We start from the raw sequence: 14,980 nt of genomic DNA on the forward strand, positions 1-14,980 counted from the left end.
AGACTGCCAACAAACACATGAAAGAATGCTCAACATCATTAATCATTAGAGAAATGCAAATCAAAACTACAATGAGATATCAACTCACACCAGTCAGAATGGCCATCATCAAAAAATCTAGAAACAATAAATGCTGGAGAGGGTGTGGAGAAAAGGGAACACTCTTGCACTGCTGGTGGGAATGTGAATTGGTTCAGCCACTATGGAGAACAGTATGGAGGTTCCTTAAAAAAACTACAAATAGAACTACCATATGACCCAGCAATCCCACTACTGGGCATATACCTTGAGAAAACCAAAATACAAAAAGAGTCATGTACCAAAATGTTCATTGCAGCTCTGTTTACAATAGCCTGGAGATGAAAACAACCTAAGTGCCCATCATCGGATGAATGGATAAAGAAGATGTGGGACATATATACAATGGAATATTACTCAGCCATAAAAAGAAATGAAATTGAGCTATTTGTAATGAGGTGGATAGACCTAGAGTCTGTCATACAGAGTGAAGTAAGTCAGAAAGAAAAAGACAAATACCATATGCTAACACATATATATGGAATTTAAGGGGAAAAAATGTCATGAAGAACCTAGGGGTAAGACAGGAATAAAGACACAGACCTACTGGAGAACAGACTTGAGGATATGGGGAGGGGGAAGGGTGAGCTGTGACAGGGCGAGAGAGAGGCATGGACATATATTCACTAACAATCGTAAGGTAGATAGCTAGTGGGAAGCAGCCGCATGGCACAGGGATATTGGCTCGGTGCTTTGTGACCGCCTGGAGGGGTGGGATAGGGAGGGTGGGAGGGAGGGAGATGCAAGAGGGAAAAGATATGGGAACATATGTATATGTATAACTGATTCACTTTGTTATAAAGCAGAAACTGACACACCATTGTAAAGCAATTATACCCCAATAAAGATGTTAAAAATAAATAAATAAATAAATAACAATATAAAATAACCCAAAAAAAAAGAAAAGAAAAAAAATGATGAAGAAGAAAAAAACTATCCTCTATAGTTCACCCCCACCGAAAAAAAGTATTAAATATAATATTACTTAAAATTCACAGGAGGAGAAACAAGTGAAGGTGAAAGTATTGCTAAAATTAATATAAAATTTTCCTCAAAACAAGAGCTATTAGTACTGAAAAGTTCCATTTAAACAGTTTTTAAAAATCAAGTTTATCTCTTAGGGGAAAACATACACAGAACACTCTATGACATAAATCACAGCAAGATCGTTTTTGACCCACTCCTAGAGAAATGGAAATAAAAACAAAAATAAAAAAATGCTACCTAATGAAACTCAAAAGCTTTTGCACAGCAAAGGAAACCATAAACAAGATGAAAAGACAACCCTCAGAATGGCAGAAAATATTTGCAAATGAAGCAACTGACAAAGGATTAATCTCCAAAATTTACAAGCAGCTCATGCAGCTCAATATCAAAAAAACAAACAATCCAAAAATGGGCAGAAGACCTAAATAGACATTTCTTCAAAGAAGATATCCATATGGCCAGCAAACACATGAAAGGATGTTCAACATCACTAATCATTAGAGAAATGCAAATCAAAACTACAATGAGGTATCATCTCACACCCGTCTGAATGGCCATCGTCAAAAAATCTACAAACAATAAATGCTGGATGGGGTGTGGAGAAAAGAGAACCTTCTTGCACTGTTGGTGGGAATGTAAATTGATACAACCACCATGGAGAACAGTGTGGAGGTTCCTTAAAAAACTAAAAATAGAATTACCATACGACCCAGCAATCCCACTACTGGGCATGTACCCTGAGTAAACCATAATTCAAAAAGAGACATGTACCCCCATGTTCATTGCAGCACTATTTACAATAGCCAGGACATGGAAGCAACCTAAGTGTCCATCGACAGATGAATGAATAAAGAAGATGTGGTACATATATACAATGGAATATTACTCAGCCATAAAAAGAAACAAAATTGCATTATTTGTAGTGAGGTGGATGGATCTAGAATCTGTCATACATAGTGAAGTAAGTCAGAAAGAGAAAAACAAATACTGTATGCTAACACATATATATGGAATCTAAAAAAAATAAATGGTTCTGATGAACCTAGGGGCAGGACATGAATAAATACACAGACACAGAGAATGGACTTGAGGACATAGGGGTTGGGAGGGGAAGCTGGGACGAAGTGATAGGGTAGCATTGACATATATACACTACCAAATGTAAAATAGATAGCTAGTGGGAAGCAGATGCATAGCACAGGGAGATCAGCTCAGTGTTTTGTGACCACCTAGAAGGGTGGGATAGAGAGGGTGTGAGAGAGGTGTAAGAGGGAGGAGATATGGAGATATATGTATACATATAGCTGATTCACTTTGTTATACAGCAGAAACTAACACAACATTGTAAAGCAATTATACTCCAATAAAGATGCAAAAAAAAAGAAACCCAACCATTTATGGAGCACCTACTGCTTGCAGGGCACTGTGCTAGATGCTGAGGTATTAAGATGAATTAGACACAGTCCATGGCCTCAAGAAACTCTGATTACCACAGAGGACAAAAATGTAAGCAAATTATTCCCATAGAATTGGTATTACGGTAGAGGAAGAATTATTGATTTATAGAGTAAGCTGAACTAGGAAATTGATTTTGATTAGTTGTTGAACTGTTTTAAATAACATAGTCACACCAGATGCCTTAATAAACCAAAAGAAAGAGAGTTTATTGTAGTCAAAATAACTGTCTTCTATCACAAATTTCCACATTTGTCTATCTCATTTTCAGATTTAAGATGTATACAGAGTAAGACAGTCTAAGCGTCACCTGAATACTAGCTGTATGTCCTTTGGAATGTTATTTATGTTCCCTAAGCCTTGGTTTCCTCAACTGGAAAAAACATAAGTTAAGTATCCCTGCCCTACTTAACTCTGAGTATTGTTGTAGGAATGGAAGGAGATAATATGAATGCTTTATATATATTATATGTGATCAAACCACTTCTTCTTTCCAGAAAGACTACATTTCTGAGCCCCTTGTAGCTAAGGAGAGAATTCGACTAATTCTCACCAATAGAATATTAGTAAAGGTGATATCACTTCTAGCCCTAAGCATTTAAAGTGGGTGTATTTTCTTCACAAATCATCTTTTCCCCTGTGCAGCAACATGGGAGGCCTTGCATTCCAGATTGCCTAAGTACAAAATTGAAGAAGGTGGTCCAATCTGTATTGGACTTGGTATGAGTAAGAAATAAATGCCTACTTTATTGTCACTGAGATTTTACTGTGTGTGTATTACTGCAGCATGGCCTACCTCATACTGACTAACACATAACAGATGTAAATTATTATTTTGAAATGCACTAGCATACTTAGATGGTCTCATTACCTGGCAGCTCTGGGACTGTTTATTGCAAAGCCTCAGGATCAGCAGTCCTCAGAGCACTTGTTATTCTATAGTTAAAACATTCTCCTGAATACTGAATAAAACCTATATGACCTTCCATCTCTCACTTCTGGTCTCATTTTTCCCCTCTCTTCAAATCAAATGCTAACTTCAGCATATGTTCTGAAACTCTTAATGAATGTGTCTGATTGCCTAAAAAGTCAATATTCCAAATAGGTGATAGATGTCAATTTGCCAATTTTATTCATGTCAGAAACCAATAGCTTTAAAAACTTCTTAGCTGGACAACAAAGATGTTGATCACAACAAGTAAAGGACTTGTCTGCATCTGCAAAGAGACTTGTTACCTAAGGGAAAGCTGTCAAAATGGTATATTTCATACTAGAAAGACTCAACACAAGAGCATTTACTGTGGTGTACATCACAGATGAAAACATTTGGAATACTTACCAAAGTCACTTTTTTATAGAAGTTCTTGTTGCAGACATCATCAGAAGTTGAAAAATACACAAATACGAAATGTGTACAATTACTACAAGATCATAGAATCGTAATGCTCTGGAAATACCTTACCTGTTCTAAATTTGGCCTCTAGTAACATATTCATTACCAACTTTGATTCTAGGATGGATCAAGCCCTTCACCAGCTCAGAGGAGTTAACGCCCATGAGGAAAGCAGCTTTGTCAGCATCTGGTCAGAAGAAAGGAAGGAAAAGAAGGGAAGGAGGGAGGGAGAGAGAAAAAGAGAAGGAGGAAAGTGGGGAGGGAGAGAGAGCAAGGAAAACACTATTAAAATTCATTCCACTGTAGCCCAATAGACTATCCAAAAGATGGAAGGATGGTTTGTTTAGAATGATATAGCAAGGTAGATTGTAGTTTGGGAATAAATGCATGAATCCTAAATGTTTAAAAGCCTCTATTTCTTAGAAATGCAAATCAAAACCACAATGAACTGCCACTTCACACCCACTAGAATAGCTATAATCAAAAAGACAGACAATAACGAGTTTTGGTGAAGAAGTGGAGAAATTGGAACCTTCGTACGCTACTAGAATATAAAATGGTACAGCTGCTATAGAAAACCATTTGGCAGCTCCTCAAGAGTTAAACATAGTTACTATAGGACCCAGAAATTCCACTCTTAGGTATACACCCAAGAGAAATAAAAAGTATGTTCACACAAAATCGTTGTACACAAACGTTCCCAGTAGCATTATTCATTATGGCCAAAACACGAAAAAAACACAAATGTCCATCAGCTGATGACTGGATAAACAAAATGTGGTATATTAATACAATGGAACTTTTTTAGTCGTAAAATGGAATGAAGTATTGATGCATGCTACAACATGGATGAGGCTTGAAAACTTTATAGTAAGGGAAAGAATCCTGACACAAAGGCCATATATTGTACGATTTTATTTATATGAACTGTCCAGAATAGGCAAGTCCATAGAGACAGAAAGTAGATTTGTAGTTGCCAGGGGCTAGGAGAGAAAGGAATGGAGAGTAGCTACTTTAGGGTAGCTAAAAGTTCCATTACTTTTTGGAGTAATGGAACGTTCTGGAATTAAGTAGGCGTGATGGTCACACAACATTGTGAATATGCTTAAACTCACTAAACTGTGCATCTTAAAAGGATAAATTTTATAATACGGGAATTATAACTCAATTTTTAAAAAGAATCTTTTTCTTGATACTGGCCCTCTTCTGAAAAGAACTATTTATCTGAAGGACATGAAAAATCTCATTTTCGTTATTTGCCTATTTTCCCCTTCTACATATACATTTGTAGATCCTTTCAATGAAACCGGAACTTGGACCATGTCATTGGATAATTCAAGACAGCTGCCAATCAACAGAAGCCAGAACACTTGCCCAGTATCTTTCAGAAACCTTTCCTTTTCCTGTGAAATCTCTGCCCCATAGTGCCCTCTGCTGCGTAACAAGAATACTTACAACCCATACAATTGTACTTTTATAAAACAGCACTTCTATCTTCTAAGGAAAGAAGTGAAGAATAAGTGTTATCAGAAGGAAAAGTAAATAGACATGTATCACACCACGTGTTAAAAAATGGCAATAACACAAAAGAATGCCACAGGCAAAAAGTTATAAACACATTTCAAATTGCAGATTTTTTCAGTTATCAGACAAAAGAAATATTTTACTCAATTGAACCTCTCTGCTGTCTTCCATTTTTTTTTTTTAGCGGTACGCGGGCCTCTCACTGTTGTGGCCTCTCCCATCGCGGAGCACAGGCTCCGGACGCGCAGGCTCAGCGGCCATGGCTCACAGGCCCAGCCGCTCCGCGGCATGTGGGATCTTCCCGGACCGGGGCACGAACCCGTGTCCCCTGCATCGGCAGGCGGACTCTCAACCACTGCACCACCAGGGAAGCCCTGTCTTCCATTTTAAATGGATCCTGAGATATGCTAGTATATCTGATGTAGTAACTCCATAAAATTAATGTCTTAATATAGAAGAAAATCCAGTCTTTCCTTACTTCACTAAGAAGTACAAAATTTCCTGAGCAGTAACCACAAATAGAGAACAAAGTAAAAACAAAACACATTTAGAGAGCTGTATGTCATTTGTACTAACAATATCCATTTCCTTTCTGTCAGCCTTTAAAATTTTCAAAGGCTTGAAAAGCTTGAAATGTTTGATTTGCTTGTTAAATAAAATCAATGTATACTATACATACATTTCTAGAAGCTCTACACCTACTCCATATCAATGATAATGGTCTAGGTACTCAGTTGCTATGAAATCTTTCAAAATGCAAAGCCTTTTGGGAAAATAAATGGAAAAATCAAAAGTAAAGCAGATATGCTCATCCTATGCTGAGTTATTCCTGCTAGGAGTGCCATGTTTGGAGACAAAAGCCTGATTATTTCAAGTTGAGAAGCCAATGGGTCAGAATCATAGACTTTTTGAACCAGAAGAGACTTTAAAGAGCATCTAACCCAAAATGAAAATATTTCAAAGGAAGGGAGAAATGCAGCATGCCTGATGAATCTGAGCAGAGATGAATAGTAACCAACAATGTGAAAAACGAACAATTCCACAATATCTGTCCAGAAAAAAAAAGACAGGAGTTTGATTTTCTATGCATTGGAAGCATTCAGATGGACAATATAGGTAACAATAGTCTCAATCTCATACAACCTTTTCCCAGTGTTAAGGACAGTCCTTTGAGTCTATTTTTATCCATGAACAAAGGAAACCAAAATTCTCTGTACAGTATCCCAACTTAAGCTCTAACAGAAATAGCCTTCAACATTACAGAATTATTTCTCATCTACTCCAGAGACACTCAAGGATATGCAGATAGAGGAGTAGTGGATTTATCCCACAGGTGTACATTAGACATCTCATGTTCTCCTTTTTTTTTTTTTACAGAAAATAATAGTTGTCATCATATTCCAAAAAAAAAAAAAAAACTTCATTTGCATTAAAAGTTAAATCTATGAATAAATGTCCTGACATTTAGGAGATGCCATCATGAAGACAGCATCATCTGTAAACATATTTTCAACATGTAAGCTGATGTGTTCCCCAAAGAGGCTTTATGAAATTCCTATCAATAAACATCATTTTCTAGGACGTTGTGAATAAAACCATGAATTTTAACTTAGGTTTTATGATATTACCTGGGAGAGGTTTAGCTAGAGGGGGTTCTCAAATGGTGGTGTGGATTAGACTAGCCTGGGGAGTTCATAAAGGAACAAAGGACTAGCTCACTGAAGAAGGTTAGGGTCTGGGCCCATGTTTTAGCATGTTTGCTGGGTGATTCTGATACACATGAGGGTCTGAGAACAGTCCTTCTCAGAGGGTCCTCAACCTTGTCTGTACATTGGGGTCACCTGGCAAGTTATAAAAACAAATCCTTATGCTTGCATCCTCCCTCAGAGATTGGTTTCCTTTGGTCTGGGTGAGGCCTGAGCTTCAGGAATTAAAAAGCTCCCCAAGTGCTTTCTGATGTGCAACCAAGTTTGAGAACTACTCTCTAGAGAAGGGTAGACAGGTTTGGTGAATACATTTAGAAGATGGAGAGAACAAAGTCTGACTGCAACTGAAAACAGGTAAGGAGGTAGAGAAAAACAAGAGGCAATCCTTTCCAGTGTGACAATTCTATCCCAGTTCTATCTGATCTGTAAATAACCAGATACAAAGAAACAAAATCCAGTTTTGTCAAACCACAATCTGGCTAATGTGGAAAAGGGTTTTGAAAATGATCTTCAATTAGTCTTTTATGTAGGGTTATAATACGGTTTCTGAGCCGTTCAAACTTCCTTAATTTATTGAACTGAGTTTCTGAGCACTTGCTATGTGCAAGGCCTGGTGCTAGATGCTATAGTAAGAAGATAGATAAACAAGACAAAAATCCTTGCTGTCAAGGGGTTTATAATCCATGAGAGTAAATAAAACACAGGCAAAAATAGCAAGTCAATAAAACAACTGCCTATAGGAGACAAATCATGAGTATCATGAAAGTTTGAAAGAGAAAGAGATCCCTTCTGGACTGCATGACCAGAGAAGACTTCAAGAAAGAAACAGCATTTCATCTGAGCCTTGGAGGATGAGAAGGGTTTTGATGGGCAAGTATGAGAGAACAAGCATTTCTGAGACAGGGAACAGCATGACTTAAAGGCCCAGAGGCAGGCAGTGCAGCGATGGTCAAAGACGGTGGATAGTACCAACAAGTTAGGAAGTGAGATAAACAGAAATGTGGGTGATTTGTGGTCTCAGGAGACATCTGATGCCACTGTAGGTATTAATTAAATAATGGGGATATGTTAAAGGGCTGTTAGCAGAGAAATGACATAATAAGAGTCAGGCTTCAGAACGATTAATGTTGTGGAAGCATGCAAGATAGACGAGAGTGAGATTACAGAGAAAGCGAACCCACTGTGGGACACTGGAGTGCAAAAGTGCTGAAAGTCTAAACTAAGAACGGGAAAGGGAAAAAGAGAGACTGAGAAACATGACCAAGAGGTTTCTAACCCAAGAAGCAGAGAGAAGAGCAGTACTGTGAATATGAATAGAAAAGTCAACAGGAAGACATCACTTGGGGGACGCGATGATACACTGAGTTTTAGCCATGCAGGGTTTAGGGTAGCAGTAGAATATGCAGTAGAAAGTTAGAAATATGAGGTTGGGACTCAAGAAGGAGGTAAAGGCAAGGATGTCCCCTTAGGTTTGGGTCCCTTCCCCCTTTCCATCCTCTTCTCCATCTGTCCAGCTCCTTCAATTCCTTCTTAAATGACTGGGAGGAAACGTACAAGTGCTTAATATATTAATATTAAGAGCCCTTAGATATCAATAAGAAAAATCCCATACCTCAATTTTAAAAATGGGCTAACAATGGAAATAAAAATTCAAAAAAGAAACAATACAAATAGGTAATAGCCCACAAAAATGTTAACTTTATTAATACTTAAATGTAAAATAAAATCTGGCTAACTGGCAGGAGGAAAATTGTAACTGCTAATATTGGTGAGCATATTGAGAAAGTCACTCAACTAGAAAAAGACAAAGGATATGTCCTATGTCCCTGAGTGGGTAGGATTCATTTAACAAATAATTATTTACTACTACAGTAAGGGCTACTATGATACGGTGCCAGGCACTGTATTAAAACCTAGAAATACAGCAGTGCATAACAAATTAGGCCCCTGCTCCTAGGGAGCTTACATCTGATGGAGACTGGGGAGTAAGACACCCAATAAAAAACAGCTGTATGAATGACACAAACAAAAATATTCAGGGTAAGGAGATAGAGGATGATGAGAAGGAGGTGGGAGCAGTCATGGAAGGGTTTTCTGATAACATAACATCCAAGAAGGCACCTTGACAAAGTGAGGGAGTCAGCCATGAAGATACCTAGGAAGAGTCCCAGATAGAAGGAGGAGTTAGTGAAAATGTCCTGCAATAGGAGAGCTCGAATGATCCCAAAAGAGCCAAGAGACCTGTGGGCTGAGTGAGGGGAGTGAGTGAATGGGGAAAGGGTAGGTAGGTGGGGGTTCTGCACCTGATTCCACTGAGGTGCGTGGGTCCTCGCTAGGCAGTTCTGTGGCACCAGCTGGATGTCTCAACTCTTACACCAACTACCTGGAGATAGCATCAGATTCCACACATTAAGAGTTCAGTCCTACAAGACTTCAGATTGCTTCCTCCAATTCAGATGCCAATTGTGAGTCCAGGTTTTCACTTAGGCTACTGACCGACCATCTACAGATTGGAGGTTCCAACAACACCCTCCTTGGGTTCAGTTAATTTGCTAGAGGCTCACAGAACTCAGAAAGACACTTTACTTATTAGATCAATGATTTATTGTAAAAGAATATAATTCGGGAATAGCCAAATGGGAAAGATGTATAGGACAAGGTATGCGTAAAGGGTACAGAGCTTCCACGCCTTCTCCAAGGATGCCAGTTTCCCCAAATCTCCACGTGCTCAGCAACCAAGAAGATAGCTCAACACTGTCCTTTTAAGATTTTATTTTTTAGGCTTCATTACATAGGCATGTCGATTGAATTATTGGTCACTGGTGATTGAACTCAATCTCTAGCCCTGCTCCTCTGCCCTGACAGGGGTGGGATTGAAAGTTCCAGCTCTCTAATCATAGGGTTAGTTCTTGTGGTGACAAGACCCTATCCATAGGTACAGTCCAAAAGTCACCTTGTTAACATAAAAGGCACCTTTATGGCTCTCATCACTCAAGAAATTCCAAATTAAGAGCTCTGTGCCAGATATTGGGACAAAGACCAAATATAAATTTCATATTATCAAGCATAATATGGAGATGGGATGATAGAGAGATTTAGAGAGGTAACAGAAGGAGGCTATGATGAGGATTGAGGGTTTATTTTGAGTAAGATGGAAGCCACGCATGAACCTAGCACCGAGGAGGGAACAAGGGCTAGTTTACTCTATGAAAGGATCACTGCTGGCTGCAATATGTAACTACAGTGATGGGATGAGGGAGGAGACAGGGAGATCAGTAAGGAGGTTATCACAACAGTCTGGTGAGAAATGGTGGCTCAGGCTAAGCGGTGGCAGTGAACATGTGATTGTGGGTAGTTGTGAGTTTTACATATATTTAAAGGTAGAGACAACAAGAAAGAGAGAAGTTCAGGATGACTCTAAGATTTGAGTCAGGAGAATCCAGTTGACATTTATTAAGAAGACTGAGAAATGAAGGGGCAGGAAGAGATGAAGAGTTCAGTTCTATACATGTTGAGTTTGAGTTGATCAGCTAAGAAATGAGCAGAGAAAAGTTTCAAGAGTTGAGCTCAGCAGACTTATAGCAGTTAGAAGTAAGGAAGATGAGGACGCTCCAGTAAAGAACCTGAGAAGGAACCACCATGGAGACTGTATGAGATGTGTTGCTTCATTTGCTTATCTGTATTTTCTAATTAATAACTATGCCTTGTTTTTGTAATAAAAATGATTTTAAAAACTTTGTTTCAAAGCGTTGGAAAAGCAAAAAAAAGAACAAGGACAAAAACAGCAAAATAAGGCAGCAAGATGCCATGAAAGCATATATTAATATATTAATATAGAAGATGTTTACACAATATTCAGGGCACATTTCCTTACTGTATTTTCCTCTGAGCTCAAGTGTCCTCTTCTCTGAGGGGACTTTCTGACCACCCTATCAACGATAACCCCCTAACTCCTATTATTTTTTATTCTTTTACTCTGCTTTAATTTTTTCATTCTGACTTCACGCATATTTGTCCATTTATGTATATATTGTCTATCTCCCACACTAGACAATCAAGACAGGGATTATATCTTGTTCATAGGTATATCTCTAGCACCAGGAATAGTCCCCCACACAGACTGCCCCCCAAAAATATTTGTTAAACAATAAAAAAACAAACAATGCAACCAAAAAATGGGCAAAGGAATTGAATAGATATTTCTGCGAAGAAGATATACAAATGTCCAATAAATACATGAAGATACTCAACATCACTAATCATCAAGGAAATGCAATTCAAAACCACAATGAGCGTGTCTCCCCACAACTAGAGTACCTGCTGGCTGCTGGTGGGGGACCCTGGTGCCCAAGGAGATAGGAGGAACCCCCAAGTGAACTGGTAGGATGTGGGGGTACTGAGGGAGGAGGAGAAGTGGAGACCAGACAGATCAGTGACCCTGAGGCTGGGGCGATCAGGAGAGGCAGGTGGGAGAGGCCCTCTAGGAGGAGCAGGAGAGGAGGCAATTGCCCCAGCCACTCAGGCCTGGGGAGCCTGCTGGGCTCCCAGGCTGGTCCCCTGCCCTCCAGGGCGCACCCCCTCCCCCTGGCCACATTGGTCCTGGGGACATAGGAGGGAGGTCAGGAGATCAGGAGAGGCAGGTGGGAGGGGCCCTCCAGGAGGAGCGGGAGAGGAGAGGGCATTTGTCTCGCCCACTTGAAACCAGGAAGCCTGCTGGGCTCCCAGGTGAGGTCCCTGCCCTCTGACATGGGGGCGGGAGGCATGCCTGGGCCCCTTCTGTTCTGTTGAGCCTAAGCCCCGACGCCCCCACAGCCCCCAGGGCATTTTCCAGCCCTGTGGGTCCTAAGGATACACCCCACCCACCACCCAAACCTTGCCCTTGCTTAGGCCCCACCTTCTACAGCTAAGGCCCTCACCCCCCCCCCTTTTTTTCTTTTCTTTTTCTTTTCCCTCCTCCTCTTTTTTTTACTATTGTGGTACGTTGTACCTTCCAGTTGTTGATTCATCTATATTTTAATTTTTTTATTCTTTCTAATATATCTGTTAGTTTTCTAGTCTAATTTTGTTTTTTACTTTGTTATTGTACTCTCTCTCTCTCTTTTTTTTTTTTTTTGCAACCCCATGTGGCTTGCGAGCTCTTGGTTTGTGAGCATGGGTTTGGGCTGAAGCTCCTACAGTGGGAGCTCCAAGTCTGAACCACTGAACTAACAGAGAACCTGAGACCCCAGGGAATATACATCAGAATGAGGTCTCACAGAGGTCCTCATTTCAGCACCAGGACCCAGCTCTACCCAACAGCCTACAAACTCCAGTGTTGGAAGTCTAAGGCCAAACAGAAAGTAAGACAGGAATACAATCCCACTCATAAAAAAAAAAAAAGAGAGAGAGAGATGGCAAAAAATACGTCACAGATGAAGGAGCAAGGTAAAAACCTACAATACCAAATAAATGAACAGGAAATAGGCAATCTACCTGAAAAAGAATTCAGAGTAATGATAATAAAGATGATCCAGAATCTCAGAAATAGAATGGAGGCACAGAATGAGAAAATACAAGAAATTCTTAACAAAGATCTAGAAGAACTAAAGAACAAACAAACAGAGATGAACAACACAATAACTGAAATAAAAATACATTAGAAGGAATCAATAACAGAATAATGGAAGCTGAAGAAAGAATAAGTGAGCTGGAGACAAAATGCTGGAAATAACTGCCAAGGAGCAGAATAAAGAGAAAAGAATGAAAAGAATTGAAGACAATCTCAGAGACCTCTGGGACAACACTAAATGCACCAATATTCGAATTATAGGGGTCCCAGAAGAAGAAAAGAAAAAGAAACGGTCTAAGAAGATATTTGAAGAGATTACAGTCCAAAACTTCCCTAACATGGGAACAGAAAGAGTCATCTAAGTCGAGGAAGCACAGAGAGTCCCATACAGGATAAACCTTAGGAGGAACACACCAAGGTACATATTAATCAAATTAACAAAAATTAAATTCAAAGAAAAAGTATTAAAAGTAGGAAGGGAAAAACAAAAAATAACATACAAAGGAATCCCCATAAGGTTATCAGTTGATTTTTCAGCAGAAACTCTGCAGGCCAGAAGGGAGTAGCAAGGTATACTTAAAATGTTAAAGAGAAAATTCTACCCAGCAAGGATTTCATTCAGATTTGATGGAGAAATCAAAAGCTTTTCAGACAAGCAAAAGCTAAGAGAATTCAGCCCCATCAAACCAGCTTTACAACAAATGCTAAAGAAACTTCTCTAGGTGGGAAACACATGAGTAGAAAAAGACTCACAAAAACAAGCCCAAAACAATTAAGAAAATGGTAATAGGAACATACACATCGATAATAACCTTGAATGTAAATGGATTAAGTGTGCCAACCAAGAGACACAGACTGGCTGAATGGATAGAAAAACAAGACCCATATATATGCTGTCTACAAGAGACCCACTTCAGATGTAGGGACACATACAGACTCAAAGTGAAGGGATGGAAAAAGATATTCCATGCAAATGGAAATCAAAAGAAAGCTGGAGTAGTAATACTCATGTCAGATAAAATAGACTTTAAAATAAAGACTGTTACAAGAGCTAAGGAAGGACACTACATATGATCAAGGGATCAATCCAAGAAGAAGATATAAAAATTATAAATATTTATGCACCCAACATAGGAGCACCTCAATACATAAGGCAAATGCTAACAACCATGAAAGGCAAAATCGACAGTAACACAATAATAATAGGAGACTTTAACACCCCACTTTCACCAATGGACAGATCATCCAAAATGAAAATAAATAAGGAAACACAAGCTTTAAATGACACAATAGGCCAGATAGATTTAACTGGTATTTATAGAACATTCCACCCAAAAGTGGCAGGATACACTTTCTTCTCAAGTGCACACAGAACATTCTCCAGGATAGATCACATCATGGGTCACAAATCAAGCCTCAGAATATTTAATAAAATTGAAATCATATGAAGCATCTTTTCTGACAACAATGCTATAAGATTAGAAATCAATTACAGGAAAAAAACTGTAAAAAACACAAATACATGGAGGCTAAACAGTGCACTACTAAATAACCAAGAGATCACTGAAGAAATCAAAGAAGAAAAAAAAAATACAAAGGAACAAATGACAGTGAAAAGATGATCCAAAACCTATGGGGCGCAGCTAAAACAGTTCTAAGAGGGAAGTTTATAGCAATTCAATCTCACCTCAAGAAACAAGAAAAATCTCAAATAAACAATCTAACTGTACACTTAAAACAATGAGAGAAAGAAGAACAAAGAAAACCCAAAATCAGTAGAAGGAAAGAAATCATAAAGACCAGAGCAGAAATAAATGAAATAGAAACCCAGAAAACAATAGCAAAGATCAATAGAACTAAAATCTGGTCCTTTGAGAAGACAAACAAAATTGATAAACCCTTAGCCAAACTCATCAAGAAAAAAAGGGAGAGGATGCAAATCAATAAAATTAGAAATGAAAAAGGAGAAATCACAACTGACACTGCAGAAATACAAAGGATTATAAGAGACTACTACAAACAACTATATGCCAATAAAATGGACAACCATGAAGAAATGGACAAATTCTTTGAAAGGTACAATTTTCCAAGACTGAACCAGGAAGAATTAGAAAATATAAACAGAAATATCACAAGTAATGAAATGGAAACCATAATTAAAACTCTTTCAACAAACAAAAGTCCAGGACCAGATAGATAGAATTCACTTCACAGGCGAATTCTATCAAACATTTAGAGAAGAGCTAACACCCATCCTTCTCAAACTCTTCCAAAAAGTTGTAGAAGGTG

At 38.7% G+C, this 14,980-nt stretch overlaps 1 protein-coding gene across 1 annotated transcript in view; it reads right to left on the bottom strand.

Annotated features, from left to right (window-relative positions):
• Positions 1 to 14,980, bottom strand: part of MYH15 (myosin heavy chain 15) — a 152,528-nt gene that overhangs the window by 122,108 nt on the left and 15,440 nt on the right. The window contains 1 exon segment of the mRNA XM_070045449.1: positions 3,983 to 4,100. Within this exon segment, the coding sequence (XP_069901550.1) occupies positions 3,983 to 4,016 (34 nt within the window). The 5' untranslated portion in view covers positions 4,017 to 4,100.

This window comes from Globicephala melas, chromosome 4, assembly GCF_963455315.2.
Source record: "Globicephala melas chromosome 4, mGloMel1.2, whole genome shotgun sequence".
NCBI lineage: Eukaryota > Metazoa > Chordata > Mammalia > Artiodactyla > Delphinidae > Globicephala > Globicephala melas.